Below are 27,992 nucleotides of genomic sequence, written 5' to 3'. Positions count from 1 at the left end.
AGTTTGCCATGCCGCCGCTGGGGGGCGCTCAGCAGCTGCAGCCGGTATCATGCATCTATATGTAAGAGAGAGAAACTCCCCCTCCCATTATTCTCCACCTAAGGCGAGAGGTGGGGACTGGGAGACACTGGTCACAGCTGTCGCAGGATCCCGGAGCCTCACACGTTTCCCTGCTGCCAGGAACAGGACAGAAAAGAGGGAGACTAGAAGCCGCCAACATGGTCTGCGGGGGCTTCACCTGCACCAAGAACTCCCTGTGCGTCCTCAACCTGCTGTATATTGTGAGTACTGGTGCAGCCATGCTGCGGCTCACCTGCTGGGCTAGATCAGGCTTACTCCGCACAGAGAGGGGGAGTGGGGGCTGCCATCCAAGCTTTGCACCTGCCATGGTGCCATTCATCAGCTGCTGCTGGGGGCAGTGCCAGCTCCATGCCAGCCTGGATTGGGTGGCAGCAGTAGCAGGAAGGCTGGGATCAGTCTCCTGCTTGGGGAACAGGATATTCTAACAAGCCTGGTGTATGTGGGTCAGTGGGAGCCTGGATACTGGAGATGGGGGATCTGGTGTCCCCTCTCGTTTACCAACAGCTGCCTTACTGTGTGTGTGTGTGTGTGTCTATATATATATATATATATATATATATATATATATATATATATATATATATATATATATATATATATATATATATATATATATATATATATATATATATTTTAATCTATATATATATATATATTTTAATCTGTCTTCCTAGTGACTTGTTCATTCTCTCTCTCTCTCTCTCTCTCTCTCTCTCTCTCTCTCTCTCTCTCTCTCTCTCTCTCTCTCTCTCTCTCTCTCTCTCTCTCTCTCTCTCTCTCTCTCTCTCTCTCTCTCTGTGTGTGTGTGTGTGTTATAATAGGATGAATTTAAAGGTGCAGCTAAATAAAATTGCAATGGTGTTATAATGCATAAGATGGGCCCATGTGTCTGGCTGCTGTACAGTGTAGTATAAAGGGTATTTTTAGGTTAGAGTCTTGTCTTCTAGCAGGTGCTAGATAAATTGAATCAGGTGCTAGATAAGTTGCTATGGCAATATCTCCACTTCTATCATCTCACTTTAGTAAATACAGTATACACTCCAGCAATTAGGCTATTATACTGACTGTAATGGCTGTGTTCTTACTAATAAGACATGTCCGTTATTTAAATGGGAAACGGCTACATAGAAGCAGGATGTTGGTGGAAGACAAAGCACTTTAATGGTCTAGGAAATGCTAGTGTCCGTCCCAGTTGTGTTCTGTCATTTTATTGTTGTTCCCTTACTGTCTGCTGGAAAGTACATTACTACCCTACTGCCTCTTGGTACGCGGCGTATATCGATTCTCCTATTTATACCGTGTCCGGTCGATGGATTGACAATGATCACCCACTAATGGTCAAACGTGACTAGTTAGACGCCTAAACATAGTCATCAGCATCTAGATCGACAGTAACAAGAGCAACGCAAGTAAAAGGTCAAAGGCAACGCAGTCGACAGTAACAAGGTCGACACGAGTTTTTTATGATTTTTTTTCTTCTTTCGACGAATTGTTCATACTTTATTATTCCAGTTGACATAGAAGGAGAATAAAATAGTGTGCCGAGCTCAGCGAGCCATGCAAAGGGACACCGTACTCTTATATGGTGTCCATGTCGACATAGACACACAAAAAAACATGAAAAATTCATGTTGATCAAGTTCATGTCGACCTATTGCTTGCATCGATCTTTTGTTAACGTTGTTTTTTTATACGCCGTCGACTATGCTTAGGCGTCTAACTAGACGCGTTCGACCACGTGTTTGTCTATTTCCTATACATACCAACCTAATAAACCCTCTGGTGGTATTTATTGGCAAGTGAACTGCCCTGTCATTGTTAGAATTGTGTTGGCGCGTCTGCTGCGGCTGGTATTTCAGGTGTTCAAGGGGATAAGGTCGTTCGCCTGACTGTGTTATAAGCTGTCCGTAAACGATGATGTTCTGTGATGTCACCAAGACAAAAGTCAGAACAGCGCTTTCTTTCTAGATCCGTTCTCCTTCACTTGGTCACCTTCTATGTGTGGCAGGAAGTGATGTCATGAAACTTTAAGGTTTGGCCTTTTCATTAAAGTTACTTATCCTCCTGGCAGAGGCTTAAGTTCATCCCAGTCGCCTGGAGGCAAGTTGAAGATTGATGCCCCCTTTTTATAAAAAAAAAAGAAGGAAACCTATATAACTGGTGTGTCAGGGTCATACTTGGAGAGCGCTAAAGTGGAGAGAGATTTATGGATGTACTCTGGAGAGAGATAAAGTGGCCAGAACTAAATTACCAGCCAGTCCGCTACTGTCATTATTTCAAACGCCATCTGTAACATGGCAGCTAGGAGCTGATTGGCTGGTATTCTTTTCACTTTATCTCTCTCCAAGACTTTGGCCATAGACCCCTGAAGCATTAATAAATCCTGCCCATGTATGAAAAAATATATAATTTATTAGGGATGATAGTAAACCTATATAAGCAAAATACTTTGCAAAGTTGAATTAATTGATTTTATCATGGAAAACATTTCCTTTCCAGTTCTCATACAGTGGAAATGAAATCCCTCTAGAAAAGCATAAAAACCTTTTTCACAATCCTAATTTTTTATTGTTTTGTCAACACAATGCTTTCCATCCAAAGAATCCAGTTAACATAGCCAATACTTAATCATTTAGTGACGTGCGCCTTTCCCTATAATATATGTTATTGGGAGACTGATGCATCCTGGGGCTGTGACACAGCAGGTGACGTTAGGTGCTAAGGAGGAAGGCTCTGCAACGCTTTGCTCTGCATTAGTCATACAAGTGTCTTGGCTACAGATAATGTTCCCGCTACATAATAATCAGGACTGCGAGAAGACTCGCTGCTGATTCAGCTCTTTAGGCAATAGGTAATATCTGGAGAAATCCTGCAAGATAGAAATCCGGTCGGTCCTGTCTGTCTGCATTGCTGCAAAGTGCTGTAATAAAGCACATGGTCTACAAATTGCTTAACAAAGTGGAGAAAGCTATAATGTTCTGTGGTCTGTAGCTGCTTATCAGATAATAACATTGGTCAGTCAAGAGCAAGGTATCCTGGTTACAGCAAAGTATTGGTTACAGTGCTTTACTTGGCTTTTTCAGGGCCAACTTAACGTATGGGCTCAATGGGCAGCTGCCAAAGGACCCTAAATTCTAAGGGCCTTCGAGCTGGGGTGGATTGGGTTGTGGGCATCTGCCTCCTGAGCTTCTTGGTAGGCAGTAGAGATTGTGAATCACACGCACACACACACACACACAGGCAGCATTCACTTCCTGCTTCCAAGGAATGCTGATTGGTGAATGCTGGAGCTATCCACCAATCGGTATCCAGCATCCCCTACATGCCTCCCGAATGCAGCCAGCCAGTGAGTGGCTGTCAGCATGCCCATTGGTGGACAGCTGGAACACAAGGGGGTGTTTCATGAATTTTTTTGTCTAGATTTTTTTTTCCCGTTAATGGGTGTGGAGGGGCCCCAAACACATTGCTTTGCCTGATTTTGCACAATGCTGTTAAGAGGACCCTGGGCAACTTTTCCTTTACAATATGTATATTACCCCGAAACTATATATTTTAACTAGTTACCAGCCTGTCAAAATGACAGACCTGCTGGTAACCGGGGCACTGTGATGCTGAGGTGTGTGTGCGCGTGTGCCGGAATGGCGCCATCTAGGGGCTGCTAGTTCACCATAGAGGGGAGGAGCAGCAGTAAGCTGTTATTATATAGGATGGGAAACTCTGCCAGACACTGTAGAAGTGGGGTGAGTTTCTGTGCTGTGCATGACTTGGGCAAGAGCACTTCATCTCCTTGTCTCTAGTTAATTATTTAAGGGAATTGTTGGAGTGTTCACAGCAGCACTGAGTGTATAAGGAGACGAGTGCGCTAGTGGAATGCAGTGACCTGGATACTCGTGATTGTGTAAATCTGTCTAAAAGCTCTTAATTTGTTTTAGAGCTGGGCCACAGGATCCATATCTAATTTACAGGCGCACACAAATGTTTCCCTGCCTGCCTTGGGTCGCCACAAGATGACCTTGAGGACAGCATTCTCTCATTGCCCTCGGGGCCAGTGCAGGGGGTTTCGGCACTCCAGGCAAAACGTCAGCTTAACCACCCACACACCAATACCGACTCTCCAGGACCTCAGGTGAATGTACGTAGGTGGCATCTTAGACATTCAACACCTGACGTTTGCATTAAACTCAACGAGTATGCCTTTCTCTCGGGGGGGACATTTGCTAAGATGGGAGTTCTATTTCAGATGGGATATTGCCATGGGCAACCATCAGATACTATCTATTATCTTCTAGAACAGTGATTTTCAACCTTTTTACCTTGCGGCACACTAAATACCATTTTTAAATTGCCAAGGCACACCATGAGATCCCCACAGGGAAAAACGCATTGGCCCCCACAGGAAAAAAAACAAACCTATTGGCCCCCATATAAAATAAATCACACTGGTCCCTACAGGTAACAAAAATAAAATACATTGGCCCTTTAAATGAAAAGAAAAGACCAGTAAATAACAGTTGAACTGGTCGTGTCTGTAAACTGGTTTGGGCATCTCTAGATCTGGGGGCACACTTCGGAACAGCTCAAGGCACACTATTGTGCCACGGCACAGTGGTTGAAAAACACTGTTCTAGAAGGTGCTAAATAAGTAGATTCTGATTGGTTGCCCAGAGCAACATCCCTTGTGAAATAGTGCTCCCATCTTAGTACATTTCCCCCTCAGTCGTCCTTAATTTTGTGATAGTCAGGCTAAGGAGTGCCTGCCCCCGGTATATTCAATTGCTGTCGGAAAGACAAATGAATGAATATACTTATGAGAAATATACATGTGATCTCCCAATTCAGTCAGCCGGGCTGTGTACACTCGGGGGCTTCACATGCTGCTCCGGTTGGCTACAATTGATCAATTTTTCGAGGACTGTATTTTATTTATTTATTAACAGTGTCTTATATAGCGCAGCATATTCCGTTGCGCTTTACAAAGGAGACAGTGATACAACAAACTGGGTATTTACAGACAGTCAATATGTAGGAGGGCCCTGCTCGCAAGCTTACAATCTATAGGGAAATAGGCATTGATACAGAAGGATAGATCCTGTATTCTTTATTGCATCGATTCCATACTGTCCATGTGCTGGAACTGCAGAGCACGTGTGCTACCATGTTACTGTGACCTCCTGATTTGGGGAGTAGATGTAGGCGTGTCACCTCCATTTTGTGGCAGTGAGATTTACTAACCCCTGCAATGGAGATGAGCGGGGTACACACTATGCAATCTTCGTTATCGATATGAACAATAATTATATTGTTAACAACATCATTGTGCGTGTTGTTCAGTGTGTAGCCACTATATCCAGTGGCGCAGAGAAGGGGGGGGTCGGTACTTTTTTCCTGGGCCTGATGAAGGGGCCCGCTACACTCCTTCCCCGTTTCAGAGAGGCAGGCAGTGGAAGAGAGAGAGGACAGGATGCTGCTGCAGCGGCCTCTCTGTGCAGTGTGCTGGGGAGAGAGGGATCTGCAGAGGAAGCCTGTCCGCTATCTCTCCCTGAGCGGGCACCCCTTCTAAATTTTGTATTTTGTTTTATTTACAGGGGGGTGGCCACCCCCACTCCCGGGGCGCTGGCAGAGCTGTCGGCGCCCCTGACTATATCGTCAACTATGCACACTCCTGTGGATTGTGACAGAACATGCCGCCAAATCTGACCGTACGCTCGGCGGGGGTTCCGGTGACATCACTGGACGACTGTTAACATTAACGTTCATTGTATTAGCTCTATATCATTATATCACACAGTGTCCATGTCGACGTAGACACTCAAAAACATGAGACTCCTGTCAACCTTTTTGACCATGTCCATGTCGAAATTTTGTTTGTGTCAACCATCTGCCTATCTCAACGTTAGGTTATTTCAACCTAGTCACTGTCGACCCACTATACCAGGGATGGGGAACTTTTGGCCCTCCAGCTGTTGTTGAATTACACATCCCAGCATGCCCTGCAACAGTTGTAGCATGGCCACATAGCAAGACTGTAACAAGGCATGCTGTGATGTGTAGTTCCACTACAGCTGGAGAGCCGAAGGGGCCATTTGTCACATGACGTGTGGTAGAGGCGCCTATTGCTGATCCATAATCGGAGGGAATGTGATTACCTGGCCGGACTGTGCTTTACCGGGACAAAAAAAAACCAGAACAGTAGGAAAAAAAAGGGTACTTGTTTCCTAGCACGGCGCCCCCGATGTCCATCTTACAGCATCTGATCACATCGCATGATACGATGCATGCAATGCGTTTTTTTAATTGTACAAGCACCCTGATGGGTGCTTACAATGTTAAATGCACCCCCACTATCAAGGCAAAGGAGAAACGCAAACCCGAAGCGTGGCAAGCGCAGCGGTATGCGTCCTCCAACCTTTTCATCCCCCCACTATCCACATCGGCGTGGAGTGGTTTGTAGATCGTGTGGCGAGCGCAGCGAGCCACCGATCCCAAAGCGTGGTGAGCGGACGCATATTACTTTACATGTATTCCGCGGGACTCGCTGTGCTCGCCACACTATCTAAAATCAACTCCACGCCAATGTGGATAGTGGGGGTATGAAAAGGTCGGAGAACGCGTACCGCCGCCCCTCGCTGCGCTCGCCACGCTTCGGGTTGGTGTTGATCCTGGGGGTGGCGTTGACTATAGGGGGCCATTTAACATGGTAAGGACCCATCAGGGTGCTTGTACAATCAAAAATCGTATACGATCGCATCAATATTTTATTGTACAATATCACATACCATCGTATACCTTATTTACTATAATGGTATATGATGCGATGGGCGCCGTGCTAGGAAACAAGTACCAAAAAAAGTAATGTTGTGTTTGGACTGTAATGATGTTGTTCAGCTTGTATCCCTTTTCCCTGTGTTGTGTGTACTGTGATGGTGTGTCAGCTGACGTCTGACGAATGGAAAAACACAGTATAAGCGATCTGATAATCGGCTGGTAACAGTACACCACATTGTGTAACGCTGCCAGCCAGGTATTGTGCTGACAGTCAGCCTGAGCTATGCTGGTTCTCCCAGTGCCCAGGCGGATGTCATGGGATCATTACCTGATGTATTCCGTGCTGCACTGTGTGACGCTTACCTGGAACCGGATACACGCTGCTGGCTCATTCTGCTGTGTGCCACTGAGGTCCTGTGTGCTGGGGACACTTCTCCTCTCCAAGTACATAGGAGCTTAGAGCCACGGGTATAAATATTAGTGGTGACCATGGGTATCATACTGCACCTGTTACATGCATGCATGCGTGTGTGTGGGGGGCATGTGGTTATAGACCGACAGTGTCTAGGTCAAGACTCAGGTCGACCACAATTGTTCGACAAATGAAAAAGGTATACATGAGCTTTTCGTGATTTTTTTTTGTAAACATCCCAGTGGGCATGGAAGATTGCAGTTAGAATGTATATGGTTGCTATGGGCAACGGCACCTAGCCTGTTCCGGTATCTGTAGCATGCCTTAGAGCAGGCATGTCCAACCTTGGCCCTCCAGCTGTTGTGAAACTGCAAGTCCCATCGTGCCTTGCCACAGTTTTGCTATTAGGGAATGCTAAAACTACTGCAAGGCATGCTGGGATGTGTAGTTTCACAACAGCTGGAGGGTCAAGGTTGGACATGCCTGCCTTGAGAATTGTCTTTGGTCTCATGTCTGGCATGAATGCGCTGCTGTACTGTATTATGTGCCAGGTATACTCTGAACAGAGATCTTGTGTCCCCCCGATCCGTTTTGTCGGAGTTATTTGTCTTCGGCTTTTTCCACAACAGCGATGCTGACCTCATCAGGTCAGACCTTCAGCGTCATCGGAGTGTGCACTGTTTCCATGGTGACAGCCTCAGCAGCTCAGCCATTGTTACTGCCTCTGTAGCCAGCCACCCATTCACAAATCAGTCGGGTGGGGGGTGGATAAGTAGCTGTGCTGCTTTTTAGATTGTGAATGGAGAGGTAACTGGAATCAGGAGACCCTGGGATACATTCCAGTACTATCTGTAGTCCGTCTCTCCCACGATCTGTTAACCCCCCCCCCCCCCCTTCCTTATTCTTCCAGTCAAATAGTGGTGTTCCTAAATATGTTAACGCTACTTCTATATACCTATGACTTGGGGACCCCAATAAAGTTTCCATATCACAGGAGTGTTCTGAATTATCCTTAAAACTGAGAACCACTCATGTACTAAGAAAAAATAAGTTGCTTTCTGAACTCAGCCAAATTTCTCTGAATACCCTTCCCATGTCCCAAATGACTCAAATTAATAATTTGTATCTATTAAATATAGACAATTGGAGGCTATATGGTTGGGTCGGCCTCTGAAGGTCAATATGGCTAAGGTCGACAGGGTTGGAGGGTCCACAATGGCTAAGTCGACAGTCAAAAGGTTGACCTGATCTTTTTGTGTATTTTAAGTTGAGCCGACATGTGCCGACAGGTGGTATTTCATGCCCTACCATCCACTATGGAGTGGAGGGAGAAAAGAATGGCGAGCGCTGGGTTACACTCTGACTTTGTCCATGTTGACATTCGGGACACAAAAAATGTGGAGAACTCTGATAATGACCAGGGTTAAACACAGCTCTTACCCGTGTCAAGTGCAGTGTGAACGGGTGCCTGGGTCGAGCGACCCGGGTCCCGTTCACAGTGTGGAGGAGGCAGCATTGTCAGCTCCAAGTGCTGCCTTCTCCCAAGCCCCGGGTGACGCGCTGCCGCTCAGCTACGCCCTGTGTTACGTCACCAACACAGCAATAAGCCGGGTCGGTGTCGGAGCGTTCAGACCGCATATGCCGTGTCGCTCTGAGGACGGGACCCGTGTCCTAATCCTGGGTGCGACACGGCATATGCGGTCTGAAGCCATTGTTCAACTAATGCTTGTGTTGATCTTCCAACCCTGTCGACCTTAGCCATGTCTTCCTTCAGTGATTGACCCAATTGGAGATGAACATTTCTTTTTCATGTTATCTACTTTTCGGATAGTGAGTATATCTACATAATAGATGCTCCAATCAGCACAATCTGAGCCAATAGTCATTTTTGCTTATTTTTGTATTTTATACTATAACCGACTTCTGCATTGCACAACGCTGCTGTTCAGTTGTGTATTGTATATTCAGTGACTTGGGTTGTAGGACTGGCTTCTGAATGATTCTGAAACTGCTGTTGAGCTGTTTCCATGAATAAAGAGCCATAGAACGATATTGCAGTATAGAAAACAATGATATTTTTCATAGGTTTATTTTCACTGTGCAGCAATGGCGTATGTTCCAGATCAGTGCACGCCGCCGTGACCTCTGACTGCAACCGGCAATCAGCTGCTGCTGCAGCGTGCTTTGTTCTGTGACACGGGGATCAGACACACAGAACCATCCATTGTCCCTGCTGGAAACCAATGTTCCATGCCTGATGCTATTAGTGATGGTTATGTCACTTTGTACTCACATTTTTATTTTATTTGCGCTAAGACTTTGTCCGAAGTTTTTGAGATAATTTTTTTTAAAGCTTCTTTAGCTTGTAATATTATTGATGTTCTGAAGGTCATTAGACGTGGCGGGTATTCAAGTAACTTGACCACTTAGTGGTCCTTTCATATGTATCAACACGTGTCGTAAATCTACAGGATCCAGATCAATGAAATACTCATTTTTTTTATTTCTTTCAAGTTAATTTCTATGGCCATAAACCTCATCAATGTCAAGACAACACACTCCCTAGGGTATGTATCAAAACCTCAAGAGAAGAGGGGCCCCATCAGCCCTGTGACAGCCACACCCCCTAGTTTATGACCTCACCACATCATACAGTGGAGTGTGTGGCCATCAACTCCCTAAACTGTACTGTACACGGCTGCATTGGTCCACATTCACCTGGTTAGAGAATTAGGGGCCATTTATCAGTCGTATTTGCAATGCGGTCTGGGCACGATATTAGCACCAAAGATTGCATTTCGGTATGCGATAATTACACCTGAACCGCCACCTGCGGGGACAGACGGACCTTCCTGTGATAACCTCCCCAGGGTCTTAGTATTGGTGGTCCGGTGAGGGCTACTGGTCTCTGGGGCCTCCTGGTGCGCTATGAACCTGGTGCAGTAAAGTGACGCTGCAAAATGGAAACTCATTTTACAGCACCAGGTGCCACAGGAGAAGGAAGACCGTCAGAGCTGCTGGAGTATACCAGCGGTGGTGGTGGTGGTGGGGGGGTCGCGGCACATGGAGGGGCGGTGCATGGGCAGTACAGCATTGCAGTATTTTATGTGAAAATACCCCGATGGTGCTGCGGAGACCCATCTCAGGGACACCGCTTTATTGCAAGCTCTGTTCCTGCATGCAAGAATTGATGCATCTGTGCGATGTAGTCAATCATTATGCCATAATTGGGCCAATGTTATCCTCAGATGCGGATAGTGATAAATGGGCCACTAATTGTCCGATCTGGCTGTTTGCAACAAAAATCTGGTAAGTTATGGGAGCAACTGACCATTGACCATTTGCTTCGAAATGCTGAAAAACTGACAAAAACTATTACCAGATTTTTGTGCCAACCACCCAGATTAAACATTAAATCTTTAGGTGTATGGCCAGCTTAACAGGAAATGATTGGTACTTTATCTCTCTATTAGGTTTGATACATCTCCCCCTATGTCTCTAGAATCCACTCTGTGGGAGCAATATCCCTTTGGGTCTTGGGCGGACCGCCTTGGGAGCGCGCGTACGGAGAGGGCTTTCCTCCATATTGTTTACCATGTAGCAAATCACCGGGGAGAGTGATGTGTGTAACTGTAGCCCAGGGAAATCTGAGGAGACTCTGAGAGACATTTATAAAACCTGTGGTGGAAATCAGTAAATGTTTAATGCTCTGTGCGTCGTACTGTACAATGCAACCTCGGTTCCTGCTGCAACACCTGGTAACTGACTAGAAGAGATGTTTCAACACTGTATTTAGCTCCACTCCTTCTGTTGAATTATTATTTTTTAGTTTTGTTCCTGAAATACTGATGTTTTAGCGTTTTTATTACCTATAACTTTATTATTATTATTATTATTATTATTATTTATCTGTGTTGAGAGGGCCAGGTGCACTAAACTTCAAAAGTGATAAAATGGAGAGTGATAACCAACCAACCAATCAGCTTTTAACTTCCATGTCACAGACTGTGTTTGAAAAATGTCAGGCAGGAGCTGATTGGTTGGTTGTTTATCACTCTCCATTTTACCACTTTTGAAACTTAGTACATCTGGCCCAAAGTCTGCCTATGTCTTGTACAGGCACAAATGAAATGTACACAATGGTGGCAATGATTTTTGTGCAGGTAATGATATTGTAGCGTTTTATAGGCACACGCCAGCAGATGTTTCACTCAGCCAGGTTACTTATCAAGTGTTTATTGATAGCAGGTACAGCTGTACTCACTGTTACATGTACTCTGGGGATGGAGTGGAGCTTGAGCAGAGTGGGATTTCATACAGATCACCAGCTGGTCAGTCTATGATGCAAATGGGGTAGTGGTGCGGGATACTGGAACATGCTGTGGATTGCAGGTCTTTCTGGAGCCAAGTAGGAAGATCCATATACATTAAGCAGTATAGTAAAAGATATCGCTCAAGGCCACCTTGTGTACATTTTAACAGTCGTACTCTACAGCATGGAATATTATTTGTGCACATTATTATTTTTTTTTTTTTGCATGTAAGCTATTTCCTTGCACACAGAGGAAAACCAATCCCCATCCTGTTGCCAACAGATGGTTGTGCCATGCCCACTGCCTGCCATGGGTGCTCTTAATATCCTAGTGTTCGGGATGCACATGGATTGTGAACCTTCTCACTTGTGAGCGGTGGAAATTCCTCTACTGAAAGGACATCCTCCCCAGGCACATATTGTGCCCTTCCCTGCACCCATCGCTGGCACTGCTCAGCCAGGAAGGAAACGGATACTTACATGACTTTCTTTCTGGTTTTATTTCCTCCATCTAGCGGAGCACTGCCAATTGTTTCATAGCAGTAAATGTGTTCTAGCTGGTCGCTGTAGTTCAGTCCCCTCGGTTATAGTATCTCATCACAACTGTGTGGTGTGTATGTCCTATCCACTAGTGCAACATGCGCACTTTTCATGCGATTATGAAAAATTGATGCAACGGATTGCATGTTAAGTCACATGACCTTTTCCTGCAATTTCCATGCGCGTTCCTCGTCGCAATGCCGTCGCAGATCAGATGGCCATGAATATTTATTGCAGCCCTTGCTGGGATCACATGCGATGCAATGTATGCTAAAGAAACGCAGGCGATGTATCATATGCAATCCTGCTGCGGGGGGGGGGGGGGGGGGGGAGTTGGAGGGGTACCTCATGCGATGGGGGCTTTAACGGTTAGGCTAGGTATAGGCGATGCGGTTTGTACCAGGGATAGGGGGCAGGGTAAGTATACCTCCGTGACCCCTGTCATTATTCCCTCCTTCGGATGCCGGTGCCGGTATTATGACCGCTGACATCCTGACTGCCTGTCATCCCTATTTATCCCGATCTGAATTACAACCTTCTGCTCCATCCTGAGCTTTCATTAGGATCCTATGTGGCTGATAATGATGGCTAGTGGTAGGGGTACGGCTAGCGGGTAGATGGTTGGCTAGCATTACAGTTAAACATATTTATAGTTATTTATTCATGAATCTCTCCTATTAAATGTTTCTTCGGTTTGGTGGTCAGTATTGGGATGTTATATAATGTTACACAATACAGTATACAGTATATGTATTTTATCTGGGTTCCAGACTAGGTATAACAGTGCTCCTGGCTCCAAGGGTGTGGCTCTAGTGCTATGGGGCCCAGGCCTAGCTACTCTTCTGCGGGATACGGTCACTAGGTAGGCAAGCATTTGTTTGACATGGGTTAGGTCGACACAAGCATTAGGTTGACATGGGAAATGTCGACAGCCAAAGGGTCGACATGATTTTTTTCCGCTGTTTTTTGTGCCGACAGGTGAATTTTTACGCCCTACCATCCACTAGGGCATGGTAGGAGGATAAAATAGTGTACCCAAAGCATGGCGAGCCATGTGAGTGGATGCGGTGCTACGTTTCAGTGTCTATGTCGACTGTGTCAACATTCGGGTAAAAAAACAGTGAAAAACCCCAATGCCGACCTTTTGACTGTCGACCTAACCCATGTCATCCTACAGTCATGTCGACCTAGTGGTGTTGACCTTATGCTTGTCGACCTACTAATCTAATGATCCATTCCCTCTTCTGCTATAGGAATCTGACAGTTTTGTTTATACCCCTTTCAGACATACGCAAAAATCCCGGGTTTTTTCACATGAACGCGCCCAAACCCGGGACTAGTGTATGTCTGAAAGGGTATACCCGGGATTTCACTCCCGGATACTGAGCACCTGCAATTGACCAGGGTTTTTCCCGGTATTTAACTCCCGGGTATAATACCCGGCTTATGTCTGAATGGGTTTACCCGGGTTTTTCAGTTTTAAACATGTGATGTTGCTTTTTTTGCTACCGGGGCGTGTCAGATTTTAATGATGAAACACTGAAATGCTTGAAAAGCCTGGCTCATGTGTGAAAGGGGTATACCCGGGTATTTCCCGGATTTGAGGTGTAGTGTGAAAGGGGGTCTGTTACTAAAATCCTGGGAGTGACCTGGGTTGAAAATCCCGGGTAAACCTGGCCAAAATCCCGGGTAGTATGTCTAAAAGGGGTATTAGTGACCTTATTTTTGGGGGATATTTAATTGAAGAAAAAAAAAAATCTGTTGCTGTGTTCCTCCATAGACTGCTGTAAGCCAGGAGACCTGTGTGTTTTACAGCCCAGATGACAGCTCAGCCTTCCATAAGGCACAAGTCACTGATGTTGTAACAGTCACTGACTCAAGTCTCTGCCGTCATCTGGAGCAGGGGTCACTTCCCTACTGTACTACAGTACAAACTCTGCGATTAAAGTGCAGTGTGATTCCTAGCATGTTTACCCGATGCTGGAACACAAGTGCAAGGAGGAAAACAATCGGACATGTATCTTTATGTATAACACCATGCACGGCCAACCACAAGTGACTACATGTATTTGATAGGTTCGACTAAAAACCTGTTTGTTTTTTTGTTAGTGATGTTTATTGCTTTTCTTGTGTTTTTTAATTTATTTCTTGTGCTGCTGATTTTTATTGAAATATAAATAAATTCAAAAAATTTGCCCATACACTGATGGGGTCCATACATCTGTGGTGGGTTGAGTTACAGGTGAAATACCAATGTTAAAAATCCCTTAATTCTCCAACGCTGATTAAAAAATGATCGGTATCGGTTAAGTTGGATCTTTTAGCAAGATCGCCAAGCATCGATGTCTGCCGATCTGCATTTTTTTTTTTTAAACGGTGAATCTGTGTTGGCAGAACGGACAATCACCCCGTCGCCTGTAGATGTATGGGGCCCATTACAGACACAGATTTGAAATTGGTACCAAGACAAATAGATGTGTCCCCATTATCGATCGATGAATATGTATTGTGTCCTGTCACATTGTAATCCTCCTTCTCTCCTCTGTGTAGATGGTCAGCCTCCTGCTGATTGGGGTCGCAGGTTGGGGAATCACCTTTGGAGTCATTTCCAGTATCCGCGTGGTTGGAGTCGCCATTGCCGTGGGGATCCTACTGTTCCTGATCGCATTGGTTGGCTTAATTGGAGCAATTAAGCACCATCAGGTGTTGCTGTTCTTTGTATCCTTTTATTGGTTGATAAAACCTAAATTAATGACCATAAAATACAATGGTGTTATAGGAATGCTATTGCCAGTAGTGTTCCCGTCTCTGCTTCGGAAGTAGGTTATACCAGCAATAGAAGACCCTGTTGGCGTACCAGAGTTAATTTAATATAATTGGATCAAGGAATCTGAAAAAGCTGTATCTGAAGTAAATGATATAGGATATAGCGCTTTTCACGCAATTTATCGGCCCGGTGGGTTGAAATTGTGTTTAAAAGGGCCATATTTTACTAGTGTACAGGGGCCTTAAGACCAGGGGTGGCTTCAGAGGTAGGGCTGAAGCACATTCTAAAATTCAAATAGGGGAGCCACGCCCACTGCTATTCCAAACGGACTCACTGGCAGTGGGCGTGGCTCCCCTATTTGAATTATGAATTGCACTGCAGCCCTCCCTCTGGATCCGCCACTGCTTAAGACTAAATTTCAACCAATTATTACATTTTATAAAACGATGCATTAGGTACAAGACTGGTTGATATTGGCAACTACTCCATTGAAGCCGTGTGCACATTGTTGCAGGCCAGTGGGGTCATCCCAGTTGCCTGGAGGCAAGATAAATATTGGTGTCCCCCACACACATACATACATACACACACACACACACACATACCACTATATATATTAGGGCGTGGCCTGTGATACCCGCTTTCCAGTGCGACCCGTCATCTCCCGCTTGGTGCCCGTCCATCCGTCCGTCTGCTGGTTTCTGCGGCGCAACCCAGCGTCTGCAGTGACTCATGCTGCTGAGGACTCCGTGGTTCCGGAGGAGCTGTTTGCCGTGGGTAACGTGCTTTATCATGTGGTAATCAGTCCACAGTGTTTTTACTTATGGTACCAGCATCCTTGTTTATATATTAAAATGAATAAAGTGTGACCTCTATGGTGTTGCTAGGAGGGGGAGTCAGCCACCGAACCGTTATCAATGGATTTAAATTAAGTGATTCAAACTTGCAGGGGAGGAAAAGGTGCCCCCTTGGGAGCAGAAGCCCGGCTGCAGATGACTCCATTGCCTCCCAGAGTTCTGCCTATGTTGCAGGCTAAGACACGAGGCTGCAGTATCCGGGATCACTGAGCCGCAGCAATGAGCACATTGCAGGCGCTCCTCAGGTGCATCGTGGATTGAAGTGACTCGTTACAATTACACAGCATGGATAATGTAGTATTATGAGCGGCCTTCGGGTGTTTGACTATGAGGAGTGGCTTGGCGACGGGCTGTAATGTTGCGCAGTGTTTGGTTAGTGGGAGCAGCTGTCGTTTGCAGGGAATATTATACTACGTACATACAAGTCATGACTGTTTAGTCATGATAACACCTAGTCTTCTTGTAAAAGGAGACTTCCCTTTTCTACTGAGTACACCGCTCTATAAGCCATTAATATGGTGCGCCAGATGGTCCACAAGGGGCGGTAGCACCGTGCCGGTCTCAGTAGGATTCCTGTATGGGTTACAGTAATGCATGCATGGGAATTCTCTGCTGCTGCATGTTTGGTGTGCTCAGAATGTGACCCACACACAAGACGCGGCGAGCAAACCTATACGTGCTAGGTTATTAACCCACGTGCTGCTGAAGTCCATGACGTTTGTGACAATGGGCACTAAAGCAGACTAAACAAATGAATAAATGGTGCAGATGTTAAGTCGATTAATACATATTTAACCCTTTGATTGCCACGTTACTGAGAGATAGCCTCAAAATATCCGCTGTAAATGCCATCGTCGCTCCCAGCGACTGTTCTTTCAGCATAAATAAATACAAATACGTTCAAGGCAATTAAGTGAAGGTTAGTTACATTTTTCGCCCAAAAAACGAACAGTCGCTGTGAGCGGCGCTGGTATTTTAGCGGATATTTTGAGGATCTCGCGGCAACGTTGACTCTCAAAGGGTTAATGCCCTCTGGGGCAGATGTATTAAGCCAGGGGTGGCCAAACCGGTCCTCAAGATCTACCAACGGTCCACATTTTCCACATCTCCTAGCTGCTGCACAGCTGCATTAAATACTAACTGTCACATTTTCAAACCTGCTGCATTCATTCCTACTATAGATCCACAGGTTGCCTGGAAAACATGCACCGTTGGTAGATCTCGAGGACAGGTTTGGCCACCCCTGTATTAAGCTTTTTAAAAAGAGCTAAACTCGAGGGAGATCACAAGCACTAAACGTCAAGCCGATCAGCTCCGAACTGTCATGTTATAGGCAGTGTTTGAAAAAAATGACAGTTAGGGGCTGATTGGCTGGGCATTTATTGGCCGGGCTCTTTATTACCCTCGCGTTCATCTCTTTTTAATGCTTAATACATCTGCCCCACAATGCCATATTGGTTTATTCAATCCGGGGTTTCCGACTGGTCAGTTTTTGTTTCTTCAGACTGTAAGTGTCGGAAAGTCAGCGGATCGGCGAAAACGCAGCGGATTGTCGAAAAACGGCTGTGAATTCAACAATCGGCAGCCCTTTCCGAATAAACAGATCTAACTTCTTAAAAAGATGACACCTTTCAATGCTGTCGTTGTTGAATACCCCCCATAAACTCTTGAACATAAAGTTCTTAATTTTAGTCCACTTTAGTGTGTATTGTCCTAGACTTCATTTACTTTAGGAGCGTAGGACTCCAAAATCAACCCCCCCCCCTGACCCCTCAAAAATAATATATTGTATCTGATGCGCATCCAATAAGCTTTGATTTTGGCATTGCTTTCTAAAACCATCATATTCCGAGGGGTAGAACCCAATGTGAGATTGTTGTGGTTGTAGAAGTGGTTAGGGTTGGGGGTTAGGCCCTTGGAGTTATCTTATTGGTAGGGGGTTAAGGAATTTATCATTGTTAATAAATAAATAAAAAACATTTAATACTCCCCAGAATGCCACCACTGGGGTCCGGGAACCCAGAAGAAGCTGCTGTAGCCACAGATAAAAGGGTAACCAGATGTTGAATGTGGACGTGGATGATGTCACAAAATCTGCTGCATAACACAGTACAGGAATGATACAGGGGGTTACACTATACGGTGTCACTTCACACTTTGGTATCCCTTAAGTAATTCAAGGGGTGCTGTGCTGCTCGCTACACTTCATAAGAATGAGCAAGTTTTGTTTACAGTGTATTTATTTTTATTTGCATTAAAGAGTTTAACAGCCTATATAAAAAAAAGGTAGTAATGTGATAAAAGGATGGTTTTTAGAAAGGAGTGAAAATTAGGAGTGACTTTAAAAAGAAGTATATTGTACTTCTATTTGACGTGTCAGATAAAAGTTTGAATCCTTCTTATTTCTATTATACTAGCTAATACCGGTATGTTCAACTTCATGCGAATTTGTGCCGGATAGTGACATTATTTTTATTGGCAACCACAAATATTTTTTTGTCCTGAAACATCCTTAACCCGTTATATTTAGTATATGATTATCCTGTTTATGGTGTTTGTTGTCCAGTTTTCTGTGTCCTGTGCCTCCCTGGCATTGAACAAAGATCAGCAGGTTGGTGTAATGTCTTATTGCTATGGGTTTTAGATTGTATGTTGCTAAACTGTTAAAGTTAGTGTTGAATGGTGTCCTATAAAAACAAAATACCAACAACCCCTCCCCCCTCTATTTCATTTGAACATGGTTATATAAAGGTTGGGGCAGTAGAATTGTGTGGAATGGACCCACCAATGTAATCCTTTGCTCTCTTGCTGCTTCAATACTGGTGTCCGAGAGTTCACTCTACAGAAAAATGCAGTGATGTCACTTCCTGTTCCCTGGGAAAAAGACTATACCCAGGCTCCAGCAGGAACTGAGGCCATTATTCTAGTTCACTCTTTCTGACAAAATATTTCTTAGATGGACAAAACCATGGCCCTTATTCTGATCGGTGCGGCCGGATCCGAATATGCGGCCAGGACCGTGCGTGCGAAACCCCGCCTTCCATACGGATCGCCAACTCCGTCCGTACGCGGTAAGAAGCTGGCCAAACGGACCGCACGTGTATTTTTCACGGAATACGCCTCCTCCATCTCAGGGAACCTCCCCCATCATTCGATGGTCGCAGACCATCGAATGCAGGACCGAGTGGTCCACCAGCTCCCGCAACCTCAGACCACACGGACATTTTTCCGTGCAAAAGCAGGGATCTGGGCGGGCAGCTGACATCCGGCGATGTCATATGTCCGCCCCCTACACGTGCGTCACGGCCGCATTACCATACGTACGCCCAGTGTTTGCATGGGAACGCCCATGAAACGTGGGGCGTATGCATATGGTAATGAGCCCAAATAGTCCTTCACACCCCTCTCCACCCCCTGTTCGGAGTGTTCACATTCATGCGGGATTAGGCCGTACGCCCCGCTCGCACATGCGCAGAGACGCCTCTGCACGTGCGCAGACACAAAACATCGGCGGCACGAACGCACGCGGATATTACCTCACCGATCAGAATAAGGGCCCATGTGCACTGCAGGTGAGGCAGGTGTAAAACCCCACCCAAATCTAATTATCTCTGCACAAGTAACACCTGCCTCACCTGCAGTGCACATGGTTTTGTCCATCTAAGAAATATTTTGTCAGAAAGGGTGAACTAGAATAAGGGCCCCAGTTCCTGCTGGAGCCTGCTGAAAAATAGCCCTGACTATACCTGACCCTATTCATTGCCGAAAGTTGTGTGGAGTATCTTTAGCAAACAGTCAGTGCAATCTCAGAGTGCTCCATCTAAGCAGTTGTTACTTACAGATGCGTCTATGGAACCCTCTTGTGGACATTTGAGCATCGTATTTGGGTGATTTGGAAGAGCAAGTCCAAGTATTAGTATTTTTTGGGGGGGGGGGGGGGGGGGGTTAGAAGGTTCCGTTTAGTATTATATTTACTAAATAATTGCTACTTTTTTAGGATGGTAGAATAATTTATGACTATTGTAGATTAAATTAATTCCAATTCCATTATGTGATCATTGCTTTTTTTTTAAACCAAGTTCCCGTTCGAAACGCTGGAAATTGATCTTGCCTATGGGTAGTGGGGGGGTGTGATATGGCTCAAAGATGTCTGTTGACACAATAAAAATGTTGAGTTTAAAAAAAAAAAAAAAAAAATGATTTGGGTGTCAATGACTAAACCTGAGCTTGTGGACCCCCCCCCCCCCCCCAATAAGTATGCTACGTCCCCTTGCATGGATCGCTGCACTTGCCATGCTTCAGGATAGGTGCCTCGTTCCGCTACTGCTGCACTCTGGGAACTTTTATCATTCCCAGTTTCAGTCCACATGAATGTTGTATGAAAAAGTTGAAAAAAAAAAAAGCCATGTCAACTCTGTCAATGTCGACCTTTTGATTGTTAACCTAGACATTGTCTTCAGCCACCTGCATTGCTGGTAACGGAGGCAGCCATTTGCAAGCTGATTCTGAGCCTTTAAGCACCTCCTGCACCAATTATAGTTATGCCCATAATCATGAATATTTAGAGTGCCCATCTCTGGAGCTGGACTCCATCTGCCAGGTCGTACAGTTATCTGTCATTGCCAACGAACACAGAGCGGCAGAATGTGACCCGGTGGAACTGTGTGATGTGCACTGGTGGCAGCACACTGTGGCATATTGTTAACTTGGGACACTACAATGTGACAATATGAACCATGGACACTGTGTTGTTTGATAAATAGGACACCACTATAGTTCATAGTCTCCTTAATAATCTTAGTAACTTGATAGGTTGTTCTCTTATAAACTTAGAAGCCGAAGTCCAACATTTTGTGGCCATTACTTCACCATTTATAATACTGTATTTAAAAATACAAATTTTACTGAAAACTCTGAACCGCAACACAAGGATTGGGCAACGGGAAATTGTACAGCGAATACATTCGTGGCCATCGAGCCAGTGACCTTTGGATCAAACTTTGAACTGTTAGGAATTTTTCAGCATCTCTACACAAAATGGATGCCTTCGCTATACGCGAGATTGCAGAAGTACCTTAACAATTGCCATTTATTGTATTAGACTACATCCCTTCACAATGTTTTCCTCAAAGTGGAAGGGAGTTTATTTATTTAATTTTTTTACCATTTCAAAAATCTTTTAGAACGAGCTCCTGGAAGTTGGGTGGAACCACACGGCAACCGCTAGGTCGGACATCGAGAAAAACTTCAACTGCTGCGGCTTCCTTGTATTCGATAAGAATGAGCCATGTGATGCGGTGAGTGTTTATTGTCTGTAAAATCACAATTAATTTGCAGAGAAACCACTATCAGTACATATAAAAGTGCGTTTATTAGGGAGCTGAATAATATGCATGAAATAAGTAGAGTGGTTATACTTAGTTACATAAATCCATGGAGCAGGGGAACGGCCAGCGTTTTATGGGCGTCCCCACGAAAAAACTGGCATCTGGCGGGTCAGCGCCTGCCCCCTCTTCGCCCGACAACAAATGAGTCCGCTGCAGGAGCATGACTCACTAACAGCAGAAAGTATCACTTCATTGTTACTTACAGCAGTGCAATTTTCTGTCCTTGCCTATATCGTGATTATAGCTGACAAGTACTATAATTTGCGTTGGTTACCCAACAGAAGCACGTTGTTAATCCTGGATATTAAGCGCAAGAAATTGTTGCCACATCTATACTCAACTGTAAACTAAAGTACTTTGTTGAAGTTTGCCAAGTGTGTCTTCAGCAAACAGACACAATCTGTTGCTATAGACATCCATCTTTTGTACTTAGACCTCAAATATACTGTTTGCATTCGATAGAAAGAGGTATAATGAGAAAATCCTGACACCCGCACAGGGTACCGCTCTATTATTTTCAGCAATTAATAAGCAGTCTCCTTTTCAGAGGGAATATTACCAGCAGGGAATACACCCCTCAATTACCTAACACAGGATTATATACAAAATTTTGCCTCCAAATGATCCCCAGTTAGTAGAGCTTCGGCCACACTGGGAACACATTGTCTATTCAAGATTCCCAGAGGGGAATAACCCTTCCTACCAACAAGCGTACCCCCCAAGTGCATAGCATATATTGTAAAATCTCACTGCATAAGTGGCACAGGAAGGATTTATTTTAGCACGATAGGCCCAATTGTCCCATTTATCTTAAATATTAAATAAATAAAAGTTATGTTTTAAATAAATCTACATATTCAAGAGTACCCCCACAAAAAGAGTCTTCTTTTTCTTCTCCTTTGCCTATGTTTACATTTGGACTCCAAAATAAGCTATACCCCATTCGGGTGATAGACACCTTTTCGAGAATTGGTTACAGGCTACCCAGGCCGTGCACCACCACTTGACCTCTCTCACCCTAGGTGGGTAGAACCTAGTGCGGAATCCAGAAACCACACTTTCTATACTATAACAAATGAAATAAGTCAGTTCTGAATGACTTTTTCTTTCTGAATGGGAGAGAAATCATTTGATGGTCGGCGACCGTCGAATGATTTCTCTCCCCTTCGGCCTCATGCGAGGGGGTGTTGGGGGGAGAATTGAAGGTGCTTAGAGGAGGGGGTGTTGGGGGGAGAATTGAAGGTGCTTAGAGGAGGAGGTGTTGGGTGGGGAGCAATTAAGGGGGAGAGGATAGCATAGCATAGAAGGTGCAGAGAGGAGGGGGTGTTGGGGGAATAGCATTGATGGTGTAGAGAGTACAGTTTGTTTGGGGGGGCATTGAAAGTGTAGAGAGGATGTGGATATTGTGGGGAGTACACTACAGTAAAGGGGTCAGTCAATGTGACTGCTGTGCGATGGACATTTGAGGACACAGGTGTGTGTGGAGGGGGGAGGACTATGAAGGTGCTGAGGGAGAGCTGTGATCTTGTTATTGGACGGGGTTGCTTTGACATGGACTGTGAAGGGGTCAATAGGAGGTATGCGACATGGACATTGAAGGGACAGAGGCTTGTAGTGAGGTGTACAGTGCAAGAGAAAGGAGTGCTGTAAGGTTGAGTTTGAAGGAGTAATTTTAGGCGGACAGACCAGTGTGTGCTATAGGGGGCAGTGTCTACTGTAGATGTTCACCTAATTTTTCAGTGAATAAACTGCATTTAGCAATTACATTTGAATAAGTGATTTGCCTATCCGACCACTCTACAGAGAGAACAAAGCTTCTAGTGGTGGCAGTGAGAAGGAAACCAGGTGCAGCTCTACATCCACCTACTCACATGAGCAGCTCCACATGCACCTACTCACATAAGCAGCTCCACATGCACCTACTCACATAAGCAGCTCTACATGCACCTACTCACATGAGCAGCCCCGCATGCACCTACTCACATGAGCAGCCCCGCATGCACCTACTCGCATGAGCAGCCCCGCATCCACCTACTCGCATGAGCAGCTCCACATCCACCTACTCGCATGAGCAGCTCCGCATCCACCTACTCACACGAGCAGCCCCGCATCCACCTACTCACACGAGCAGCTCCGCATCCACCTACTCACACGAGCAGCTCCGCATCCACCTACTCACACGAGCAGCTCTGCATCCACCTACTCACACGAGCAGCTCCGCATCCACCTACTCACACGAGCAGCTCTGCATCCACCTACTCACACGAGCAGCTCTGCATCCACCTACTCACACGAGCAGCTCCGCATCCACCTACTCACACGAGCAGCTCTGCATCCACCTACTCACACGAGCAGCTCTGCATCCACCTACTCACACGAGCAGCTCTGCATCCACCTACTCACACGAGCAGCTCTGCATCCACCTACTCACACGAGCAGCTCTGCATCCACCTACTCACACGAGCAGCTCCTCATCCACCTACTCACACGAGCAGCTCCTCATCCACCTACTCACACGAGCAGCCCCGCATCCACCTACTAAAACGAGCAGCTCCGCATCCACCTACTCACACGAGCAGCCCCGCATCCACCTACTCACACGAGCAGCTCCGCATCCACCTACTCACATGAGCAGCTCCGCATCCACCTACTCACATGAGCAGCAACTGGAAACTAAAACTGAAATCCCAGCTTAGTATTCGATGTCGAAACAGCTGCTACATTTACTAACACAACCTTTGCATTGTCAGTGGCTCAGTGCCGAGATTGGTCAGTAGTGAACTACAAGCACTCAGACATTATTGGTAATAATGTATAGTTACCTGAAGCGAACTCCATTTATACACAGGTTTTAAAATTCCTTGCTTATGATACAGGGTGCTCCCGCCAATCTGCTCCTACTGTAACTGCCAAATGTTTGAAAACCTGTAGCTTATGATCGAACTCATTGATAAATGTTCCCCAACGCTATAGTTAGCGTCACTGGATGTAGGTCTGTAAAGGAGTCAACATTTAACCCTCTGAGCGCAAGTGAATTTGTCAAAATAGGTGTTTAAAAATTGCCAAGCAAACATTTTTATTAATCATAATGACCTGTAATGTTACCTATTATATATGAAATTAAATCTTTTTTTTTTTTTTTTTTACATAACATTTTTTTATTTGCATTTATATAACAAATGTGAGTGACGCTGGCCTTTTTAGCGGATATTTAGCTATTGACCAGTCTATGGCCGCCACAAACTTTTGTTACTCCTCCTCCTCTTCCTCCTCCTCTTCCTCCTCCTCCTCCTCCCTCACAAAGTACATGGTGAAAGTAACTGTTTTATGAAACCTTTTATTCTTGCAGTCTTGTTATCATACCGCAAATTGTGCCACGTGTGGATCCGTCATAGAGGATCATGCAGAGACGGTGCTGAGGGTAGTGGGCGGAATTGGCTTCTTCTTCAGTTTCACTGAGGTGAGTCGATATGGGGACGCGTGCGGCTTTAGATTGCAAGCTCCGTTGAGCGACATATCTCCACACCTTTGTTTTGTTCTGTAACTCCTGCTCACCTTTCATTTGGTAGTAAGTAATGAACACCTCTGATTTCCATATAGTAATGGGGTTAGTATATTGGTATTCCCTGTTATGCAGATGATTGCGCTAGATATAAACGGAAAAATATTACATCTATATTGGCGGCGATGGCTTCGATGCCCTGGAGAGGTTGTTGTTAATGGTGGCTGGGTTTGGGATGTTTGGGGGAGGCTGCTTGCTAACTGCGGCTCTGGGCTGTGATTCCCAAGGGGGGGATCTTGGTTTCTGAGGGGGTTATTTTTGTCACAGGCCCTTAGAACCCAGTGGAAGAGACCGTTCTGCTCCTTGCATGCACGTTACCTCCACTTCAGGAGCATAATTGCTGTTGAAGTTTCAGTGCCTTTTAATATAGCTTCATTTTCCTCAGATCAGGACAGAAACCAAAGGCTTTGAAACATTGATAGCAACTACACTACTGAGTTTGAGTGCCAGACCCATATATGTTTCTATTTATAACGTTCACCTAGTGCGCCACCCTCTGGCAGCTACTGTGTACTTCATTCATAAACTTTAGTAACCCCTTAATTCAGTGGTTCCCAAACTGTGTGCCGTGGCTCCCTGGGGTGCCTCGGGACACATGCAGGGGTGCCGCGACTTGGTGGTCCAGGACCAACTCAAATTATTAATGGTTAATTATTTATGAGCAAAACCAGTGCTGCTGGCTGCCAATCATAGAATGTGTACAAACAGAAGCAAATCCTGCCCTTTACCACATAACTGCCACTAAGAATCGCATATAAACCCAATCAAATTAATTTTTTTTGGACCTAGGGGTGCCGTGAAAAAAATTCGGATTCTCTAGGGTGCCGTGAATCAAAAAAGATTGGGAACCCCTGCCTTAATTCAATGCACGAGGAAGACATTGGTTCTCCTATACATATACCGGTACTTCCTGCTAATTTTAGGCATTATGTTCAAAATTAATCCAGATTGACCCTATTTGAAGTAGAGATGTGCAGGCTCTGATTTACTCTGATTTACTCTGATTTCAAAGCAGGATCTTATTGGCTATCCCAAATTACATGACGGCTGTTGACAGTTGATAGCCAATAAGATCCTGCTTTGAAACCAGAGTAAATCAGAGCCTGCACATCTCTAATTTGAAGTGATGCTTTTTTTTTTTTTAGCAAAAAAGGTGTATGATTTTAAAGGGTTTTGCAAAAATTCAAGCTGTTTTGCTGGAATAAAGTTATATTCTGTCCCACAGATACTTGGCGTCTGGCTGACTTACAGATACAGAAACCAGAAGGATCCGCGTGCTAACCCAAGTGCGTTTCTTTGATTGAAAAACAAAAACATTTTCTAAGACTGTTCCCTCTCAGTTTACCTACTGACCCCTCTACGGCTATCCTGATTGCTGTGGTTGATTGGTTTGAAGAACCCAACTTTAACTAATAAGACTTTTTTTTTTTTTCTCTCTTAAAAGGGACATAAAGAAGTACCACTATTCAAGTCGAAAGTTTGGACTAGATCATAACAGTGTAATAAGTAATAGAAAAAAATAAAGATAATCCAATTAAGCTTCTGTAACCATACAACTCCTAAAAGGTGGTTAAATAGAACACAAAATCATGTATTATACGTCCATAGATTTTAGATATCACCTAAGCATCATTATGGTTTAAATGGTAGTCACGTAGGTCAGCTGACTGAAGCGGCCTTTTATGTTATCTAGCAGCTGTTTATGAAATTGTTATACATTTCCTTTGTTGGGATATTTCTTATTTAAGGCTGATTTAATGCACAGTCAAGTCCAGTATTTTCTCAGCGAATGATGTTTGCTTTATCCTGTCGTTTGCATTGTTGCAGAGTGCACTTGGCATTCCTGTTCTATCACTTCTGCTTTCCTTTTTTTCTTTCAACTTTGTTTACTGAAATAGCGCGCCCTCTGTCACACTGATAATATAAACGTCAAGCAGTAATACAGGGCACGGAGACTTGTGGTGAGACTACTTGTGTTTGTAAAATCGGCAGCAAGAACCAGTCCCTTTGTACTTATGGTTCCATAAAATTTCAATTTAGGGACACGTTGTACATAAATTAACAAACTGCGATCTTCAGGTGATATATATATATATATCCTGTAAATGTAATAAAAATCATTTTGCTTAGATACTCAACCGCTGCAGCCAACTTTTTAAAATTGATAAGGGGTGCTATCGTTAATCCCTCAATTGTGACGGGAAATATATGGGCGGTGGCAACACATAATGGGGCATTCCAGCTACCCATAGCCACACCTACTACAAAACTAGCCACACCCACTTTTATAAATAAATCCTCACCTCTTCTTTTTTTCCCCCCTCTTAATAAATTAGCCCCCTGAATCTAAAGGTGGGCCTGCCCATGGAGGGCTCTGTAAGGGAGAAAAAGTTGTTTTGCTGAACGCCGGCGCTTTTTAACAGCGCTATACGTCCAACCAACCAAATTGCCATTACCACGCATGCAGTACAGTGTCAGCAGTCCTGTTTATAATATACTTCTATCCTGAGTTGAAAAATAAATATGCAGAGAAAAATTATTGCTTAAAATCGAACACGGCGACTTTGTAAGCAGGTGTCCACACCGGTACCGTGATCTGTATTTGTGGCAGGTTTTCCGAACTCTTGGAATAAAATGATGATGATGATAAAAACTTTGTCCTGTACAGCAGCTACGGGGCTTTGTGCTCACATACAGTCCTTCCTGGGCTGCTGTTGGTTCTTCCTGCAGTAATGACCCCTAACAGCAGGCTACGGGACTGGTCCCCAAAGCACATAAACATTAAGTGTGTGTGGGGGTGCGGCATGGTGTATAAAGGTCTTCACTCGCCCCAAGAAACAGGTGACAAGAATGGCGCTTATATGGTGGCACGGGGGGAGTTGCCGTGCCCATGAATTTTGGCAAACCGTTACTGTTAACCTTCACTACTGCGGCCTCCGGCCTTCCTCTTCTGTAGCCTTCTGGCAGTATTGTGTATGGCTAAGTTCATTCATGTTTTTTGTTTATTTCATTGTATTTCAGTTCCGGATCTTATTACTGGGGCTTTTCTGTCCTGTCTTAATGCTGTGAATACAGGGCTGTTTTGTTCAGAAACAGAATTGATCTCAATTTGCACTGGAGAAATGATTGATAAAGATATAAACCCCGGAACAATCCGTGCTGTCTATTGTCTTATTGGTTACAGATGAGCGTGAATGTGCCGTGACTGGAACTCGTGTGATATTGCCATGGTAATAGGCCTGATTCAGACCTGCTTGATATTCGCTGCTTAGCAGAGAAGGTAAACATCCGTCCCCCTCAACCCCTTGC

The 27,992-nt window shown here is 44.8% G+C and overlaps 1 protein-coding gene across 2 annotated transcripts; it reads left to right on the top strand.

Annotated features, from left to right (window-relative positions):
- The first annotated feature begins 75 nt into the window (after positions 1-75).
- Positions 76-27,838, top strand: TSPAN13 (tetraspanin 13). 2 transcript variants are annotated; one of them, XM_083186824.1, is made up of 7 exons: positions 76-281; positions 14,661-14,828; positions 18,265-18,345; positions 20,918-21,031; positions 24,471-24,581; positions 25,909-25,969; positions 26,128-27,838. In XM_083186824.1, the coding sequence occupies exons 1-7, from the start codon at positions 219-221 to the stop codon at positions 26,133-26,135; spliced, it is 606 nt and encodes a 201-aa protein (XP_083042950.1). In that variant the 5' UTR covers positions 76-218; the 3' UTR covers positions 26,136-27,838. The 2 variants fall into 2 exon arrangements, with proteins under 2 accessions (XP_083042950.1, XP_083042949.1); XM_083186823.1 differs by having other exon boundaries at positions 77-281; positions 25,909-27,838.
- Positions 27,839-27,992: the final 154 nt, after the last annotated feature.

This window comes from Crinia signifera, chromosome 5 (assembly GCF_055691185.1).
Source record: "Crinia signifera chromosome 5, ASM5569118v1, whole genome shotgun sequence".
NCBI lineage: Eukaryota > Metazoa > Chordata > Amphibia > Anura > Myobatrachidae > Crinia > Crinia signifera.
Note: the sequence above shows the minus strand (reverse complement) of the source record. Positions and strands in the feature narration are given on the sequence as shown.

Coding starts and splice junctions, on each gene's coding strand:
- TSPAN13 (XM_083186823.1), top strand. CDS start 219: ATGGTCTGCGGGGGCTTCACCTGCACCAAGAACTCCCTGTGCGTCCTC. Junction 18,346..20,917: donor CATTGAACAAAGATCAGCAG/GTTGGTGTAATG, acceptor AAAATCTTTTAG/AACGAGCTCCTGGAAGTTGG. Junction 24,582..25,908: donor TCTTCTTCAGTTTCACTGAG/GTGAGTCGATAT, acceptor TCTGTCCCACAG/ATACTTGGCGTCTGGCTGAC.